General features: G+C 38.4%; 1 protein-coding gene across 10 annotated transcripts in view; it reads left to right on the top strand.

Moving 5' to 3' along the window:
• The window catches only part of ORC2 (origin recognition complex subunit 2), a 52662-nt gene that overhangs the window by 15358 nt on the left and 17464 nt on the right, over positions 1–19840 (top strand). For all 10 annotated transcript variants that reach the window (XR_011528518.1, XR_011528519.1, XR_011528520.1 and 7 more), the window contains 6 exons: positions 1321–1413; positions 2098–2129; positions 5118–5178; positions 14717–14910; positions 15931–16029; positions 19187–19296. Coding sequence is in view for 7 of the 10 variants with exons in the window: in XM_070580604.1 (XP_070436705.1) it covers positions 1321–1413; positions 2098–2129; positions 5118–5178; positions 14717–14910; positions 15931–16029; positions 19187–19296 (589 nt within the window). In the remaining 3 variants the exon portion in view is untranslated. The remainder of the gene's footprint in view (positions 1–1320; positions 1414–2097; positions 2130–5117; positions 5179–14716; positions 14911–15930; positions 16030–19186; positions 19297–19840) is intronic.

The following is a 19840-nucleotide window of genomic DNA, read 5'->3' as shown; positions in this document are numbered from 1 at the left end:
CTCCTTTTGTAGTTTAATAGTCATTTAAAAGCAGATAGAGAATTTTTGTTTCAATATAAAACCAATATGATCTCAGGTAAGTTACTTTGTACTTACGTGGCTTTTTGTTGATGTGGAGTTTTTTCCTATCCTGTGGATCAGCAGCCTTTAATCCAAAAATGGTGTATTTTTCTGGTGTAAAGAGAAGGCCAAGGCCTGAGCCTTAGGCATACCCACAGGTAGAATGTTGAGGAGGATGAGGACAGGGAAGAAGAGGTGGATAACTACCAACAGTAGTCGGGGGCCAGGGTAATGTCATAGAACCCAAATGGAGGAATAATTTCAAAGAAAGATTTTTAAAAGACTAGTAGATGATACAGAGGACCAAAGAGGTTAAGAAAAAAGAAGCCAGTGCATTTGTGGGGACTGTCATGAATATGTCAGGTCAGTTTCAAGATTGGAGGATAAAACAATGTGAAATAGGTTAGAAAGAGTTTGAGTCAGTAAAGTGGGTTTAACTTACACAAATTCAACTCTATTGTCTCCTTTAAAAAAAAAAAAAGGAAGGAGATAATTTAAATAATGTATACCTTTTTTCTTAGTGAACAGTGTCCCTGAGTGTGTTAATTTGGGAAATGTAAATCTATTCCTTCAGTTAGGCTCATTTCCCACATGCCTATCATAGTGTGAGAATGTGAGCATCTTTAAAGATAAAGATTGTATTTTTCATTTAAAATGGCCCCTTCTATTTAGAAGCCAACTATTTCATCTGATGCTCAATTGAAGAAACGGCCATCTATTCAATGCTATATTATATTTTACACATTATTCATAGGTATTATACAGTTTTAGACACAAAATAAAATATACCACATTTTATGAGAGATTTAAGAGCTTTTAAAGTATAATTTTAAATATACACAGTTTCAATTTGATGTTATATCCCACTTTCTGGCCATTCTTTCTTACCTCCTAGCAAAGATGTGCCTCAAGTATATACTGTAAGGAAATAGAAGGAGTCTGATCTGATCAGAGGAGAGGAGGGAGGGAGTATGTTAATTAGGGAAAGCAGCAAGGTCAAAGTTAGTTCTCTATTTGTGTTTGTTTTAAGTCCTGTGGGTAATTGAAGGAAGAGTTAAAGATGCTTGGGACACAGCGAGTAGAGCTGAAAGCAGTAGTACTCAGTATGGGTAGGTTTGTTTGTCTTTCTGATAATAGTTGCAGGCATGTTTTTTTCTTTCTTTTTAGAGAGTTTATGTGAGTGGAATAAGGCTGTTGCTCCTCTTCAGCTGCTGTTGCCCATTAAAGGGTCTTTTATATATTTCTTTTGTCTGTTTATAGCTTCCGAACTAGCAAAAACACCAAGAAAAAGTGTTTCGTTCAATTTGAAGAATGATCCTGAAATTATGATAAACATTCCTCAATGTAGCAAGGGTAAGATTTTACCTCCGTTCTTTGAAGAGACTTTTCATAGTTGCTTCAAGTTACAGTATGTTACTTTTTTTTTGTCAAAGTGCATTTTTGTATATTTTTTACTTTTCTATTCTGAAAATTGATTCAACAGCGTGCAGTTAGTACTCCAACCTGTGTGCCTTAGTATACCTGTATTTAGCTATCAATAAAAGGGTAAAATATCTGTGCTGGTAGAAGTCACGCAAATTGACAGGGCCAACTAGAAACAGTCTTAAAACCCTGTTGTCATTTGTTTGAGTTAGCCAAATGTTCATGGAAGATTTGCTTTGGCAAATACTATTTGAAATAAGGTTTTGGGGGTTTGGAAGTCTTATAGTTTGTAGAGAATTGTGGAGCAGTTGTTTTTGAGTGACCCATTCCAACTAGGTTAAGCAGTATACTTTTTAAATAATGAACAATGAAAATGGATCCGTTTTTTCTTGTTAGATGAGTACTACAGAAATTCAGGATGTAGCTGTCACTAATGGGAGTAATCATGACATTAATAATGACAATTCAGCCTCTGGTGGAGATGCAGTTAGTTGAGAATTCATTAGTATGTCATGGCTTCTAGGTAGAAACGGCAACTTTGCTTTTAATGTAACTAGACTATGATAAAAAGTGAAGTATTTGTAGTAAGTAGTGGCTTTTTGTTTCATTCTTTAGGGCATCCTGCTTCAGACAAAGTTCAGTTGAAGGTAAGCAATTGAGTAAAAACCGGCAAAAACCTTGGTGTTACAAAGTAAGACATGATGAAAAATACCCATTTTGTCTCTTAATTTGTATAGTGCTTTATAATTGACAGGTATCTGCCAATTAAATACCTAACTTATGATGACGAATGTGAGATTCAGAGAGCTGAAGTGATGTGTCCCAGTTCATTCACCTAACTAGGAAGGAGAAAAGCTGGGAAATGAAGCCAGGTCTTCTGGACTCAACTGTCGTGACTCTTCTGTCAGAACTATCCCTGAGTATTTTCAGCTTAGAAGAGCTGACCTGGGAATTTTAGGGTTTTGGTTTTGTTTTGTTTCACTTTTGTATATAGTGTTCTGTTGTTTCTTGGGAGATTGATCCCAAGGTCCATTAAATCCATTAATCTATCCTGTTATAATTTACATTTGAAAACTAAATTGGATTTGGTAAATTCATTCCAGGGTAGCTGAAAGGAACTGACTATTTTTATCCTCTCCTTTGTGTTTTTGTGGGTTTGTTTTTTCATTATGCCTTGTCAAGTGGCCCTTCCTGGATGTGGGCAAGCCCAGATGGGCATGATGAATCCAGGACGATGAGTATGTGAGTGGTGAGTTGTCTGCGCCCGGGCAGCTGTAGATTTAGACATGCCTGGACTTGTGCACAGGCTAAGTTCGGGGAGCTCCTTGGGTCAGAATGTGAGTGCAGATGTTCAGGGCCATGGTTCTGGCCTGTGCGGGAATGTGCCATTTAGGCAAGTCGGGGTGTGGGATTGGACATGTCAGAGCCTCCTTTGTCTTTATAATGCTTTTTTCCTGTATCATATCTTGTATATTACTTCACTATGAAAGAATAAACCTCATTCCCTTAATCCAGTGAAGAATGTAGATATACTAGCGTAATTTTTCAAGTTGTGGCTCGTAACACATTAGTGGATCCTGTCAGTCCCCAAGAGACCATCAGAAAACCTGTTAGTCAAAGGTTCTATCTACCACAATAAGAGACAACATCACTATAACTGAATCTAAGTGCACTGTCTTAGAAGGGGACTTCAGGAGAGAATCTGTGTGCTGCGGTTAGGGCTTGGGGATCTGGACTCGAGGGGTTTAAGGCACGTCTGTCAAGATGGGGAACTGATGTGTGTTAGACAGATTTATGACATGGCATTTTAGGAGTGGTGGACACAGCAAGGAGAGGGCCTTGAACTGAGTCTTTCTAAGCAAACTCTTGTTTGATCAGCAAGCTGTTCGCCTGGTGAGTAACCTGTTGTCCTGATGGGAGAACAGGTTGCCCAAATGAGCAAACTGTGGAGGTAAATTAGTTTGCAGAAATTTCTGTAGCAAAGTGGAGTTATTTATTAGTTCATGGCCTTATCTTTTTGAGCAAGAATTTTCTGAAATGGTTATTTTGACACAGGTGTTCTCAGACCTGATAATTAAGCCATATGGATGCAGGTTGTCACAACTGTCAAACTTGAAATCAGATTAATGGACATGACCTACAGTTTAAAAAATGAAATAGAATAAATAGAAAATTTCTTTTTGTAAGTATTATTTCAACAGAATTTGTTTCAGTTATATATGTACAAGAGTAATAGATCAAGATGGCAAAATGTAAAAAACATTTTTGAAGATCTGGATCAAAAAAATTTGAAATATACTGTAATATACTTTATAAACCCATTGGGATTGGCTGAATTATTATGACACTATTCTTAATATCCCAATCAAAATTTATTAACATCTATAACTGGCACAAACAACTGATCACAAGACAACAGACTTAACTTTTTTGTCATTTTTCATATTGCCAAAAAAATACAGGATACTTTATCTTTTTATTAATACCATAAAAAGTTAACATGTGTATAGCAGTGGATATTTTAATGAGGTTGAAATTTAATGGTGTTAAAATATATTATGTAAGGGAAGGAAAAACATACTATACTTCTGTAAAATGTTTAAAAATACAGAAGTAAAAGTTATAAATGTGTTTCTCTCTTCTTCATAGAATGTAATGCTTTAACACCAGTTAGTTTCCCTTTTTTTGGTGAGGAAGATTAGCCCTGAGCTAACATCTGTTGCCAACCTTCCTCTTTTTTTTTGAGGAAGATTAGCCCTGAGCTAACATCTGCTGCCAATCCTCCTCTTTTTGCTGAGGAAGACTGGCCTTGAGCTCACATCTGTGCCCGTCTTCTTCTACTTTATATGTGGGACGCCTACCAGAGCATGGTTTGCCAAGCAGTGCCGTGTCCACACCCAGGATCCGAACCAGCGAACCCTAGGCCGCCAAAGTGGGCTGTGCGAACTTAACCGCTGTGACACTGGACCAGCCCCAACCTTCCTCTTTTTGCTTGAGGAATATTGTTGCTGAGCTAACACCTGTTCCAATCTTCCTCTATTTTAAATGTGGGATGCCTCCACAGCATGGCTTGATGAGTGATGTGTAGGTCTGCACCCGGGATCCAAACCTGCGAACCCTGGGCCACTGAAGCAGAGTACGTGAGCCTAACTGCTACACCACCAGCCCAGTCCCGAACACCAGTAAATTTCTCGTGCATTAAAAGTCGTGTTGCGGTGTTTGTAGGAGTACCTCTTTACTTGCTTCCTTGTCATCACTGCATATTATTACCTTTTTTTAAGAAAAAATTCTGCTAATCTGAGTGAAAAGTGGTTCAAAGGCTGATGTCTTTATGTGATGAAAGTACATACATACTTTACCGCCATCTGGAATACAGCTTCTAGAATCACTCTCAGGATCCTTTGGAAGTTGTTACATGGTTTTTGTTGTTATACTCTTTTTATTTCTTTTTCCCCAACAAATTGCTTTGTCATTGTCTTCTAGTTCTAGGAACTTGGCTCATCTGGTTCTAATGTAGTTTATTGAAAACAAGATATTTTTCTTCTTTTCTAGCCTCTTTCAGATCCATCATTAATTTCCATGTCATCATTATTACTTGACTATTTAACCTATATTGCTATTTTATTTTTAAACAGAACAATGATAAAGGTGAATTTCTGTCAACAACGCCTCGTGGTCTAAGGAAAAGATTAATGGGTATGTAGTTCTTTTTACACTGAGTTTTTATAAGAAGAATCCTCTGAACAAGGGGCAATAATGGTTAAATATACAGATTCTAGTCTTAGACTGCTTGCTGCTTGTCTTCGGCCTGCCACTTCCAGGGACTTCTCTGTGCCTCAATGTTGTGATTTGCAAAAAGGGATAATGATACTAGCCTCGAAGTTTCTTGTTATTTTTTTTTCTAGGAAGATTGGCCCTGAGCTAATATCTGTTGCCAATCTTTCTCCTTTTTTTTCTTTTTTTCTCCCCAAAGCGCCAGTACATAGTTGTATATCCTAGCTGTAGGTCATTCTAGTTCCTCTACGTGGGACGCCACCACAGCATGGCTTGACAAGTGGTGCTAGGTCCGCACCCAGGATTTGAACTGGGGAACCCTGGGCTGCCAAAGTGTAGCGCGCGAATTTAAACACTCAGCCACAAGGCCAGCCCTCCCAGAGTTGTATTGAGATTAATTGAAAGAAAGAGTGTCAAAAGTGCTTCGTTTAGTGAGTGACTGTGATATGTGCTTAACAAAGGTGGGCTGTTATTATCTTTTATTATTATGACTACTTATTGCTATTTCTTGTCATGGAAGAAAGGATATGTTCATGTCCTCCATTAAACCATAGGTTCCATAAGGTCAAGGATTATATATTTTTAACTCCAATGCTTAGCACTATGTCTTTTACATTATAATCAATGGATGTTGAGGTTGCTTGAAATGTCTCTCCAATAAAATAACATGCCTTTTAGTTTATTTGTTTTGAGATGGTTTTAGTAGTTCTATTGATTTATTTAGAAATTTTATAATGAAATAATTTTGAATATTCATAATTGTACTGATTGCTATACAAAGCCAAGTAAACAGACTTGGGTCCTGCCTTCTGGGAAATTAAAAATGGTTTTAGATTTTTAAATATTTAACTTTGGGGCAAATGACTTGTTGACTTTTATATTTCAGACAGATGTCAGCTCCTTTCTTGGGGTTGACCACTTGACAATAATATTAGCTAAGATTCTCAAATCCATACTGTAGTCTTTTCAAGGTATATATTTCATAGAGCTGTTCATACTACATTTTTAATCAACTTTAAAATGATAATACTAAATGACCAGATATCTGAAGCAATAAAAGCTGATGTATATAATTATGATTATTATTATTTTATGTCAAATACATCCCATATGCTATGTTTCGTCCTTACCCCAAAGAAGAATCCTTTTCAGAGAAAGGTAAAACTTCCTCTTCTTTCTCACCAGCAAACATGGATACCTACATGTGTGATATGTACATATAAATAAGGAGGAGACTTTTTCTGGTACCTCCTACCACTTCTGACCTGTGCACTGCCGTGGGCAGCATTCACTGCAAATCTAAATCTGCTAAGTTATATCTGCCCACAAAACCAAGCTTTCTTTTTTCTTTTTTCTTGAGTTCATAATAGTTTACATCAATGTGAAATTTCAGTTGTACATTATTTCTTGACTCTCACCATGTAAGTGCTCCCCTTCACCCCCTGGGCCCACCCCCCTCCCCACTTCTGGTAACCACTGAACTGCTTCTTTGTCTGTGTATTTGTTTATATTCCACATATGAGTGGAATCATCTGGTGTTTGTCCTTCTCAGACTGGCTATTTCACTTAGCATAATTCCCTCTAGGTCCTTCCATATTCTTGCAAATAGGATGAATTTGTCTTTTTTTCTGGCTGAGTAGTATTCCATTGTATATGTACACCACATCTTCTTTATCCAATCATCGGTCTGTGGGCACTTGGGTTGCTTCCATGTCTTGGCTATTGTGAATAGTGCTGCAGTGAACATAGATGTGCATATGTTACTGTGGGTTGTTGATTTCAAATTGTTTGGGTAGATAACCAGGTCACATGGTAGTAGTATTTTTAGTTTTTTGAGGAATCTCCATACTGTTTTCCATAGTGGCTGCACCAGTTTGCATTCCCACCAGCAGTGTATGAAGGTTCCCTTCTCTCCACACCCTCTCCAATATTTCTTATTTTCAGTCTTAGTGATTATAGCCATTTTAACAGGTGTAAGGTGGTATCATAGTGTAGTTTTGATTTGCATTTCCCTGATGATCAGTGATGTTGAACATCTTTTTATGTGTTTGTTGGGCATCTATATATCTTCTTTGGAAAAATGTTCATCTCCTCTGCCCATTTTTTGATCGGGTTGTTTGTCTTTTTATTGTTCAGTTGTGTGAGTTCCTTGTATATTATGGAGATTAACCCTTTGTCATATATATGATTTGCAAATATTTTCTCCCAATCGGTGGGTTGTCTGTTTTGATTCTAGTTTCTTTTGCCTTGCAGAAGCTCTTTAGTCTGATGAATTCCTGCTTGGTTATTTTTTCTTTTGTTTCCCTTGTCTGAGAGGACATGATATTTGAAAAGATCCTTTTTAGTTTGATGTCAAAGAGTGTACTACCAATATTATCTTCCAGGAGTTTTATAGTTTCAGGATATATCTTCAAGTTTTGATCCATTTTGAGTTTGTTTTTGTGTATGGCATGAGATAGTGATCTACCTTCATTCTTTTACATGTGGCTGTCCAGTTTTCCCAACACCATTTATTGAAGAGACTATCTTTTCTCCATTGTATGTTCTTGGCACCTTTGTCAAAGATTAGCTGTCTGTAGATGTGTGGTTTTATTTCTGGGCTTTCAGTTCTGTTCCATTGATCTGTGTGCCTGTTTTTGTACCACTACCATGCCGTTTTGATCCTATGGCTTTGCAGTACATTTTAAAGTCAGGGATTGTGATACCTCCAGCTTTGTTCTTTTTTCTCAGGATTACCTTAGCAATTCGGGGTCTTTGGTTGCTCCATATGAATTTTAGGATTCTTTACTCTGTTTCTGTGAGGAATGTCATTGGGATTCTGATTGGGATTGCATCTAATCTGTAGATTGCTTTGGGTAGTATGGACATTTTAACTATGTTTATTCTTCCAATCCATGAGCAAGGAATCTCTTTCCATCTCCTTATGTCATTATCAGTTTCTTTCAGTAATGTCTTACAGTTTTCATCATATAAGTCCTCCACCTCCTTGGTTAAATTTATTCCTAGGTACTTTATTCTTTTAGTTGCGATTGCAAATGGAATTGTATTCTTGAGTTCTCTTTCTGTAAATTCATTATTGGAGTATAGAAAAGCAACAGATCTTTGTAAGTTGATTTTATACCCTGCAACTTTACTGTAGTTGTTAATTATTTCTATTAGTTTTCTGATGGATCTTTTGGGGTTTTCTATATATAATATCACGCCGTCTGCAAACAGCTATAGTTTCACTTCTTCACTCCCTATTTGGATTCCTTTTGTTCCTTTCTCTTGACTAATTGCTCCGGCCAAAACCTCCAGTACTATGTTAAATAAGAGTGGTGATAGTGGGCATCCTTGTCTCGTTCCTGTTCTCAGGGGGATGGCGCTCAGTTTTGCCCATTGAGTATGATGTTGGCTGTGGGTTTCTCATATATGGCCTTTATTATATTGAGATAATTTCCTTCTATCCCCATTTTGTTCAGAGCTTTTATCATAAATGGCTGTTGGTTCTTGTCAAATGCTTTCTCTGCATCTATTGAGATGATCATGTGGTTTTTATTCCTCAATTTTTGGATGTGGTCTATCATGTTGATTGATTTGCGGATGTTGAACCATCCCTGTGTCTCTGGTATGAATCCCGCTTGATCGTGATGTATGATCCTTCTGATGTATTGCTGAATTTGGGTTGCCAAAATTTTGTTGAGAATTTTTGCATCTATGTTCACCAGCGATATTGGCCTGTAGTTCTCCTTTTACATGCTGTACTTGTCAGGCTTTGGTATCAGGTTGATGTTGGCCTCGTAGAATGTGTTAGGAAGTCTTCCATCCTCCCTAATTTTTTGGAATAGCTTGAGAAGGATAGGTATTAAATATTCTCTGAAAGTTTGGTAGAATTCCTCAGGAAAGCCTTCTGGTCCTAGAGTTTTATTCTTTCGGATGCTTTTGATTGCTGTTTCAATCTCTTTCCTTGAGATTGGTCTCTTCAGATTGTCTGCTTCTTCTTGATTTAGCTTTGGGAGAGTGTAAGAGTCTAAGAATTTATCCATTTCCTCTAGGTTACATTTTGTTGGCATATAGTTTTTCATAGTATTCTCTTATAATCCATTGTATTTCTGTGGAGTCTGTTGTTATTTCTCCTTTTTCATTTCTGATTTTGTTTATCTGAGCTTTCTCTCTTTTTTTCTTTTTAAGTCTGGCTAGGGGTTTGTCAGTTTTTACTTGTCTTCTCAAAGAACCAGCTCTGTGTTTCATTGATCCTTTCTACTGCCTTTTTTGTTTCAATAGAATTTCTGCTCTGATTTTTATTATTTCTCTCCTTCTGCTGACTTCGGGCTTTGTTCTTCTTTGAATTAGGTGTAATTTGAGATTGCTTATTTGGGATTTTTCTTGTTTGTTAAGGTGTGTCTGTATTGCGATGAATTTCCCTCTTAATAGGCTTTTGCTGCATTCCGTATGAGTTGATATGGTATGTTATTATTTTCATTTGTTTCCAGATATTTTTTGATTTCTCATTTAATTTCTTCAATGGTCCATTGCTTGTTCAATAGCATGTTGTTTAGTGTCCACATCTTTGTTCCTTTCTCAGGTTTTTTCTTTTAATTAACTTCTGGCTTTATAGTATTATGATTGAAAAAGATGCTGGTTATTATTTGAATTTACTTTTTAAAGATTGACACCTGAGCTAACAACTGTTGCCAATCTTTTTTTTTTTTTTTCCTACTTTTTCTCCCCAAATCCCCCAAGTACATAATTGTGTATTTTTTTAGTTGTGGGTCCTTCTAGTTTTGGCATGTGGGACACCACCTCAGCATGGCCTGATGAGTGGTGCCGTGTCTGCACCCAGGACTCGAACCAGCGAAACCGTAGGCCCCTGAAGCAGAGCATGTGAGCTAACCACTTTGCCACAGGGCTGGCCCCTATTTCAATTTTTTAAAATTTGTTGAGGCTTGCCTTGTTTCCCAATATATGGTCTATCCTTGAGAATGTTCCGTGTGTATTTGAGAAGAATGTGTAATCTGCTGTTTTTGGATGGAGTGTTCTATATATATCTATTAAGTCCAGCTGGTTTAGTTTTTTGTTTAATTCCACTGTTTCCTTGTTGATTTTCTGTCTGGATGATCTGTCCAATGATGTGAGTGGGGTGTTGAGGTCCCCTACTATTATTGTGTTATTTTTAATGTCTTCTTTTATGTTTGTTAATGGTTGCTTTATGAACTTTGATGCTCCTGTGTTGGGTGCATAGATATTTATAAGCGTTTTTTCTTCTTGATGGAGTGTCCCTTTGATCATTATATACTGCCCCTTTTTGTCTCTCTTTACCTGTCTTATCTTGAAGTCACCTTTGTCTGATATAAGTTTGGCAACACCTGTTTTCTTTTGTTTGCCGTTAGCTTGGAGTATCGTCTTCCACCCCTTTACTCTGACCCTGTGTTTGTCATTGGAGCTGAAATATGTTTCCTTGAGGCAGCAAATTGTTGGGTCTTGTTCTTTAATCTATACCACCGTTCTGTGTCTTTTTATTGGAAAATTCGATCCATTTACGTTTAGGGTGATTATTGACATATGAGGGCTTACTGCTGTCATTTTATCAGTCGTTTTCCAGTTTTCCTGCATTTCCTTTGTTTCTTGGCCTGTGCATTTTGGTCTACCCATTGAATTATGTAGTTTTTTATGATATGTTTCTTTGTTTTTTCCTTATTTATTTTTTGTGTCTCTGTTCTGCTTTTTAGTTTAGTGGCTACCCTGAAGTTTGTATTCAGAATCTTGTGTATAATATAGTCCATTTTCTTTCTTTCTTTTTTTTTTTTTGTGGAAGATTAGCCCTGAGCTAACATCCACTCGCAATCCTCCTCTTTTTGCTGAGGAAGTTTGGCCCTGAGCTAACATCCATGCCCATCTTCCTCTAATTTACATGTGGGACGCCTGTCACAGCATGGCTTGCCAAGTGGTGCCATGTCCACACCCAGTATCCGAACCAGCATACCCTGGGCTGCCGAAGCAGAATGTGAAAACTTAACCACTGTGCCACCAGGCTGGCCCCAGGATAGTCCATTTTCTGATGGCCTCTTATTTCCTTAGTCTGAACCGATTCAGTCCCTTCCCTCCTCCCCTCCTAAGTTGTTTTTCTCATATCTTATTCTAAGTTGTGTTGTGAGTTTGTAGTTAAAGTGACAAGATTGTCGTGGTTTTTCGTGTTTTCCTTCCCTTTATCCTAATGCTATAGTTGAATATTTGCTATCCTATTGTGATTCTATGTGTCTCCTTACTCTGTGTTTTGTGACCCCTTTCTCCTTTTTCTCTTTTCAGGTGTGAGGGCCTTCTTGAGGATTTCTTCTAGGGGTCATCTTGTGGCTACGAAGTCCCTTAGCTTTTGTTTGTCTGGGAAAGATTTAATTTCTCCCTCATATCTGAAGGATATTTTTGCTGGATAGAGTATTCTTGGCTGAAGATTTTTATCTTTTAAAGTTTTGAATATGTCGTTCCAATCTGTCCTAGCTTGTAAGGTTTCTGCAGAGAAATCCGCTGAAAGTCTGATAGGCGTTCCTTTGTAGGTTATTTTCTTCTGCCTTGCTGCCCTGAGTATTCTTTCTGTGTCATTCATTTTTGCCAGTTTTACTACTATATGCCTTGCAGTAGATCTTTTTACAGTGGCAAATCTAGGAGATCTGGAAGCTTCTTCCACACATATTTCCCTGTCTTTCCCTAGATTTGGGAAAAATCTAGATTTGGGAAGTTCTCTGCTATTATTTCTTTGACCACACTTTCTGCTCCATTCTCCTCTTCACCTTCTTGAACACCTATGTTCTTATGTTGCATTTCCTCACTGAGTCAGATATTTCTTGGAGACTTTCTTATTTCTTTTTAGTCTTAGTTCTCTTTCCTCCTGTGTCTGGAGCATTTCAACATGTCTATCTTCGATTTTTCTGATTTGATCCTCTGTGATGTCCACTCGAGCATTCAGGGAATCCATATTTTGTTTTCTCTCTTCCATTGTGTCTTGCATCTCTAGTATTTCTGATTGATTCTTCTTTGTAGGTTGAATCTCTTTTGTGAAGTAGCTCATGGACTCGTTGAATTGTTTCTCTACATTCTCTTTTACCTCATTGACTTTTTTGATGATAGCTATTTTGAATTCGTTGTCATTTAGCTTACACATTTCTGTGTCCCCAGGACTGAGTTCTGGGTGCTTGTTGTTTTCTCTCTGGTGTGGAGATTTGATGCAGTCTCTGATGTTGGAAGGTCAGCTCTTTCTCATTCTGATATTATTCGGTTGCAGTTACAGCCTATCGCCACTGGATGGGGGTTGAGAGCCACGTATTCTGAGTGCTGCGCCCCCCCCCCCCACCTTCAGCTGAGATGGCGCAGTGCAGGTCGGGGGAGGGGCTCTTTCTCCTGCATGCACTCCAGGATTTCTTGATCACATCTTGCTATCTGGTCTCCTGGGGTCATGGCTTGATGAGGTAACCCTGTGTGAAAGCTTTCACCCTGTTAGAGGGCTTCCCTCTAGGCTGCACGGGCCATGGAAGTCCTGGGTGATCCAGTGAACGCACGGCCCCTCCCACACTCCTTCCCTCATGGAACCTCCCACGGCAGTGACCGCAGTCTTTAGGGGAGGAAATGAAGTTCTCTCTTACCCTCTTCCAACTCCTCCCAGGGGACTGCAGCCTCTCCACCCACTGTCATGTGGCTGCATGTCTCTCTGAGGTTTTTGTGTTGTTAGAATGTGTTCTGTTGGAGTATGTTGCCCCTTTTTGTTGTGTGTTGGAGGGGAGAGAGTCACAGGCAAGTTCACTCCACCATGATGTTGATGTCACTCCCAAGCTTTCTTTTTTTCTCTTTTAGTATCTATATTTGTTATATGCTAACTCTGGATATTCTGAAATATATCTATTAGTCAAAATAAATATACTGATTTAGTTAAGTTATTTCACTCATATTTTGGAAGTTAATTTTTTATAATAGTTTTATACTTATTTCTTTAAGTGTAAAACTACTTTTATCTTTATGAGTGTAAAACTAGCATTATTATTTCTGCGGAGTGGTGGAAGTGGCTATGGTTTGTTTAAAAATAGAATTCTTGTATCAACTCTGGGATGGAGTGTGCCTGTAGACTAGTGGTACTTGTGACACTGGTTACCGTTTACTGAGCACCGTCTCAGTTAGGACTGCACTTTGTGGACTAGTGGTACTTGTGACAGCGGTTACCATTTACTGAGTGCCGTCTCAGTTAGGACTGCGCTTTGTGGACTAGTGATACTTGTGACACTGGTTACCATTTACTGAGCGCCGTCTCAGTTAGGACTGCACTTTGTGGACTAGTGGTACTTGTGACACTGGTTACCATTTACTGAGTGCCATCTCAGTTAGGACTGCACTTTGTGGACTAGTGGTACTTGTGACACTGGTTACCATTTACTGAGTGCCATCTCAGTTAGGACTGAGCTTTGTGGACTAGTGGTACTTGTGACAGTGGTTACCGTTTACTGAGCGCCGTCTCAGTTAGGACTGTGCTTTGTGGACTAGTGGTACTTGTGACACTGGTTACCATTTACTGAGTGCCGTCTCAGTTAGGACTGTGCTTTGTGGATTAGTGGTACTTGTGACAGTGGTTGCCATTTACTGAGCACCATCTCAGTTAGAAATGCGCTTTGTGGACTAGTGGTACTTGTGACAGTGGTTGCCATTTACTGAGCGCTGTTATCAGTTAGGACTGCACTTTCAGTAAGCAGCAATAGGAAATTCTACCACATGGCTTAAGCCGTAACCATTTCTCACACCATAAGATGTTGAGGGATACACAGTTCCATGGTTGATGTAGTGACTCAACAGTGTCATGAAGGACCCATGTTCTTATCTTTTTGCTTTGCCACCAGCATTTTTCATCTTTAGATTTGATACTTCACATTGCAGAATGGCTTCCATGGCTTTAAGCTATGGGTATAAATAAGGGGCTTTCCTTCTTCAATGAGGAAAATCTTTCCCAGAAGCTTTCAGCAAATTTCACCTCAAGTTTCATTGGTGAAAGGGTTATATAGCCAACCCTAGTTGCTAAGGAGACTGGGAAAGCAAGTATCTGGCAAAGAAAAAGATGATTACCATGATTATCTATCCCTTAGGGTGGAGCACATTGCCACATTTTACAACATTGGAGTTCTGTTTCAAGGAAGAAAGAGAATAGTGTTAGGTGTGATAGTGTCTGCCACAGTTCCTGTGTGTCGGGCATTGTTGGTTCCTTTCCATACATATCAATGTAATCTTCACAATGGTTTATTAAATTAGGCACTGTTAGCCTCATTTGATAAAGTGAGGAAACTGGTGGTCAGAAAAGTCTCATAACTAGCTCTGGTGAAAGTGAAATCATCAGCAATCATGAGAAAACCATCAGTCAAGCTCTCTTACTTCACAGCCCACACTCTTCCTGTCACTCCGCAGTGCCTCTCTTGTCAAATTGGAAATTTTCTTCCTTGCTTTACCCCCACAGTTCCAAGGTCTCATTCTGACAGTGAAAGTGAATATTCTGCTTCCAACTCAGAGGATGATGAAGGAGTGGCACAAGAATGTGAAGAGGACGCTAATGAAGTCATACTGCGCCCAAAGAGTCAAGCTCAGAATAGAGTAGTTTCAGCTCCTGTTTGCAAAGAAACGCCTTCTAAGAAAATGAAAAGAGATAAAACAGTAAGTGAAGAGACTTTAGCCTTAAAGAAAAGTTGTGTAACGTCTTAAGATAAGCTACCCTAAGAAAAGAGATCCAAATGGGGGGATGACCATAATTTTTTCTTCACTTTTCTATATTTTCTCAGCCTTTCACATAAATTCTCATGTATATTTGTGTCTATTTCTGGACTGTCTATCCTGGAGTGTCTGCATCCATATTCATGTATCAACACCACAGTGTGTGCTAACGGTGACATCTCAATTCAGTTGTATAAAAATAAGCTTTTACATAAATAAATAGTGATTGGATCATTGGAAGCAGGACCTCTCAGTTTATACCTTTTTATATCGTTTTGTTGTTGTAACGTGGTTGATGTAGTCAGCTCAGTGTAAGCAATAAATGATCTGGCTGTGGATCCACAGTGAGTTGTTTGGAAGGACATTGCAGACACCATGGTTGGAAAAAAGGCTGATTATCCTGGTGTTCTGTGTAAATATTCAGAGCAGTCTAGGAAGCCTGCTGTTTCAAGGGCTTCCCCTCTCTTCCTTACCACCGTGGAGGTTAGTCCTGCGCCAGGTCAGTAGAACAAAGAGTGAGCCAGTAGTGTCTACTGGAATAGTACACAAAGCTGTTTTTACCTTGCTGGTGATGTCTTCCTCATTTTCACAGTTTTTCAACTGTACTAATATTAAGGGATTTGTTAGGACTGTGTGAGGCAAAAAAAAGGTCCTGATAGGTAAAACCCTTTTCTTTTCCAAAATCTAAATGGAAATTATCTGTTGGAACTTAGGAATCATTTTTGGGAACAGATTACTTCAATCTAGTCATTTCTTTAACTTTTATGATCTTAAGAGTTACTCAGTTTTATTACTAGAATTAAATTTGCTTGGTCCTTAATCTGTGGTGTTGCTTCAAAAAGAAAATATTGACTGCCAAATGAAGACTTTCACATATCCTAATTTACACTAATATTACTGTCTGGTTTTGATAGAAAACAAATATCTGAAAGTAAGAAGTGACTTTGCTCTGTCCGCTTTCAGAGTGACTTAGTAGAAGAGTATTTTGAAGCTCATAGCAGTTCAAAAGTTTTAACCTCTGATAGAACGCTGCAGAAACTAAAGAGACCTAAGCTGGATCAGGTATGTTGTAAGAAATGTTACTTCTAAATTTTTCTTACTGTGAACTGAAAAATATACTACATAAAGCAGCAATTTTGAAGAGTAAGTGTACGCAAGCAGAATTACTGTCCTGATCAAACGAAACACAAATTACTGTGATGTAACTATTACGTATTTTGTTATGTAAATGGTAGGTGCTTCACTGGATTAGAATTCTGTTTGACATACTATAATTATACATTTTTTTCTCTTATCATTTCTTCAGGATTTGTAATAATCATTTGGGTCATGCTTTCTTTGCTATCCATGTACCATTAATCTTTGCTATTCATTTAACACATATGTTCACTGAACCTCACACTGGTCATAAAACAAAGGCTGTGACCAGCCTCTTTCAGTTACAAACCTTACAAAAAACTGAGAGTGTTCTGCTTCTTGATATCATGGAAAACCTGCCGAGCACAGTAGGGTAGCAAGGTTACTATATACTGTGATTTCAGTATCTCATTTTATACAGAATACCGTACAGTTACACTTGTTGGGGTTTTGACTTATATCTCCCTAAGAGAGGAGACAGAACCATCTGAGTAATAAAATCTTTCAGTAGAAAGTGGAGTTGATAATCTAAGTCAAGAAGAGATTGTTATTGGCTCAAAGAGTATCAAGATTTCATTATTCTCTGCAAATTAGAATTTAGTCCAATTTTCTAAGGTGTACAGGGCTTTTGACAGAGTTTTCAAGGTATGGAAAAGTGGTGGGAGAATATAGGGTATGCTTCTGAGACCTGGATGACATGGTACTATGTGGTGGGTTTTTTTTTTGCTCACCTAGCTCGTTGGCACTCAGACTAAGCCCAGAAACTAGCTGAAAGTGTGAGTCAAGGAGCCCAGGTGTTCCAGGGACGAGATGGCACCAGCATCTGTTTAGTGCATATATTTTTATATAAGCAACATGGGAGAAGGATAAATGGATCTGGGTCAGAGGAGGACTTCATGGGACCTGGAGACAAACAGACCTCTGGGAGGATGAAAGAAAATGCCTGTAGCAGATAATGAGGACAGGGGAAGTCTCATTGATGTGGCCATGGCTTACCAATGCAGGCTCAGCAGCATGTGTCAATAAGCAGTTATTTCCCGTGTCAGCGGGTCAGCTGGGTGTTGGCTCATCTAGGATTTGCTCCGTTTGTCTCTCTCCCTCCTTGGACTAGCAGGCTAGCTGAGCCACGTTCTTCTCATGTTAATGTCAGAGATGTGAGAACAGAAGTGGAAAAACATAAGACCTCTTAAAGCCTGGTCTCAAAACTGGCTCAGTGTCACTTCTGCCTCATCGTAATGGCCACAGCAAGTCACAGGGCTGAAAACAACGTCAAAGAGCAGGCAACGAGATTCAACCCGGACTGCAAAGTCACATGGCAACGGGTATAGATATGGGGAGAGGGGAAGTCCTGGGGCCAATAGTGTGCTTTTCCACAGAGGCTATATTGTGGTTCCCCGCAGGCGCTATAGTGTGCTTCTCCACAGACACTAAAGTTTGCCATGAAAGTTCATAGGTGAGATAACATTCCAGAGTCCACACTCAGGTGTGAGTATGCTCTGATAACCCAGTATAAATGACTACTGGAAATGATGCTAGCGTTTCTCTGCTTTTTCAGGTCTCTAAACTTCAGAAGGAATGAGAGAAATTTTTTTAAAACTACTCAACAGTTTTACTTAGAACTTCTCCTGTTTTTCTTTAAGTTTGTAGATAAATAAAAACTGTGCAGGCCACAGTGCCTGGAATGATGATTGCAACTCTAGTCTTCAATATTAAAAGAATATTTTATTTAAGGGTAGAATCATGAAAGCATGGTAGTGCCAGGGTAAAAATGCATATACAGCTTTTGCTAGAGATTTCATTTCAAAAAGTGAGCTATGTTTGGTTCACCAGCATGAATTTCCAAGTTTTGAGTATAGGGCAGTGTACTTTACTCAGTTTGTTTACATTATTGTTTTAAACTCTTTGCCATACTTATCAAAGATAAAGCATTTGTTAGAAATAGCTTTTGGAAGAGGAGCAGTGATGCAAGTTTATTTTACTAATGATAATGGTAAATTATAAAGAACCTTTGATTTTTTTCTGAGAATTAACATTAAACTATTACCTTAAGCTTTTACATTTTTTTCAAATCCGTAGGTTTTTAAAAGTCTGTCTGGGGGCCAACCCTGTGGCATAGTGGTTGAGTTTGGCACGCTCTGCTTCAGCAGCCTGGGTTCGTAGGTTCACATCCCAGGCGCAGGCCTGCACCACTTGTCAGCCATGCCATGGCGGCGACCCACATATAAAAGAGAGGAAGATCGGCATAGGTGTTAGCTCAGGGCTAATTTTCCTCACCAAAAAAACGTCTGTCTGGATTTATTGTCAAAGCTGGGAGGCAGGTTTAGTCATCTCCTTATGGTAATGATCTTTTTAGAAATTAAAGCCTTATATGTGGAATTTATGATCATGTAAATGGTTCTAGTTAAAACTTAGTAAAAAATTCTCTAGTGCTATTAAATATTTGTACTAAAAAGAAAGTTTAAAAAAATTTTTTTTTTTTTTTAAAGATTTTATTTTTTCCTTTTTCTCCCCAAAGCCCCTGGGTACATAGTTGTGTATTCTTCGTTGTGGGTTCTTCTAGTTGTGGCATGTGGGACGCTGCCTCAGTGTGGTCTGATGAGCAGTGCCATGTCCGCGCCCAGAATTCGAACTAACGAAACAATGGGCCGCCTGCAGCGGAGCGCGCGAACTTAACCACTCGGCCACGGGGCCAGCCCCCATAGTTGTATATTCTTAGTTGTGGGTCCTTCTAGTTGTGGCATGTGGGACGCCGCCTCAGCGTGGTTTGATGAGCAGTGCCACGTCCGCGCCCAGGATTCGAACTGACAAAACACTGGACCGCCTGCAGCGGAGCGCACGAACTTAACCACTCGGCCACGGGGCCGGCCCCAAGTTTTAAAAATTTTAAGTCAACAAATATTTAAATCACATTTGAAATATTTTGTGTATTTTGTTGATGCACTCATTACCAAACCTGATTAAAGTCCTATTTCCACTGAGGGCTTCTCCTAACCTCTACCTCTAAGGCAATATCTTTAGTTTGGATTGAGTTGATGTATGCAGTTTGAGAATGATTTTCTTTCCTCTCTCCCTTTTTTTCAAGCAAACTTTGCGTAACTTATTGAGCAAGGTTGCTCCTTCCTTTTCTGCTGAACTTAAACAACTAAATCAACAGTATGAACAATTATTTCATAAATGGATGTTGCAGTTACAGTAAGTACTATTATCGTTGATACCCTTGTAAAACAAAGAATAATATAATATTTATGTGTCTATGTTAAAAATCAAAGCAATTTCACATTTAATCTTCTTGCAATGAACTTGATATAAATTTTTATTTATGTATAAAAATTTGAAAAAATAGATGTTTTCCCAATTTTATGACTCAAATACGGAAATGTCGTATTATTGTGTGACTCTTCTCAGAGATTCTACAGTTTTCAAGAAATTTATCTTTTCTAAGTTGATCACATGTGAAAATCATTTGTAAAATAGCCTTTCTTAGAATTATATGCTATTACTCATAAAATATTTGAATACTTAATTTTTCAAGGTTGACAAATATATCAATTAGATTTTAATCCAGTTTTCCACAGCAAAGTTCCTCAAATGAAAGAATGTATATTTCTTCTAATCTCATTCTGTATACATGTGCTATAGACCATGAGAATTTCGTGAGATCAGTCCTATAAACATTTTACAATTTTAAAATTATTTCGTAGAATAGTTCTTCAACTTTATCATTTTTCAGATACCT

The sequence above is a fragment of the Equus przewalskii genome, chromosome 17, assembly GCF_037783145.1.
Source record: "Equus przewalskii isolate Varuska chromosome 17, EquPr2, whole genome shotgun sequence".
NCBI lineage: Eukaryota > Metazoa > Chordata > Mammalia > Perissodactyla > Equidae > Equus > Equus przewalskii.
This window is presented reverse-complemented; position numbering and strand designations above follow the sequence as displayed.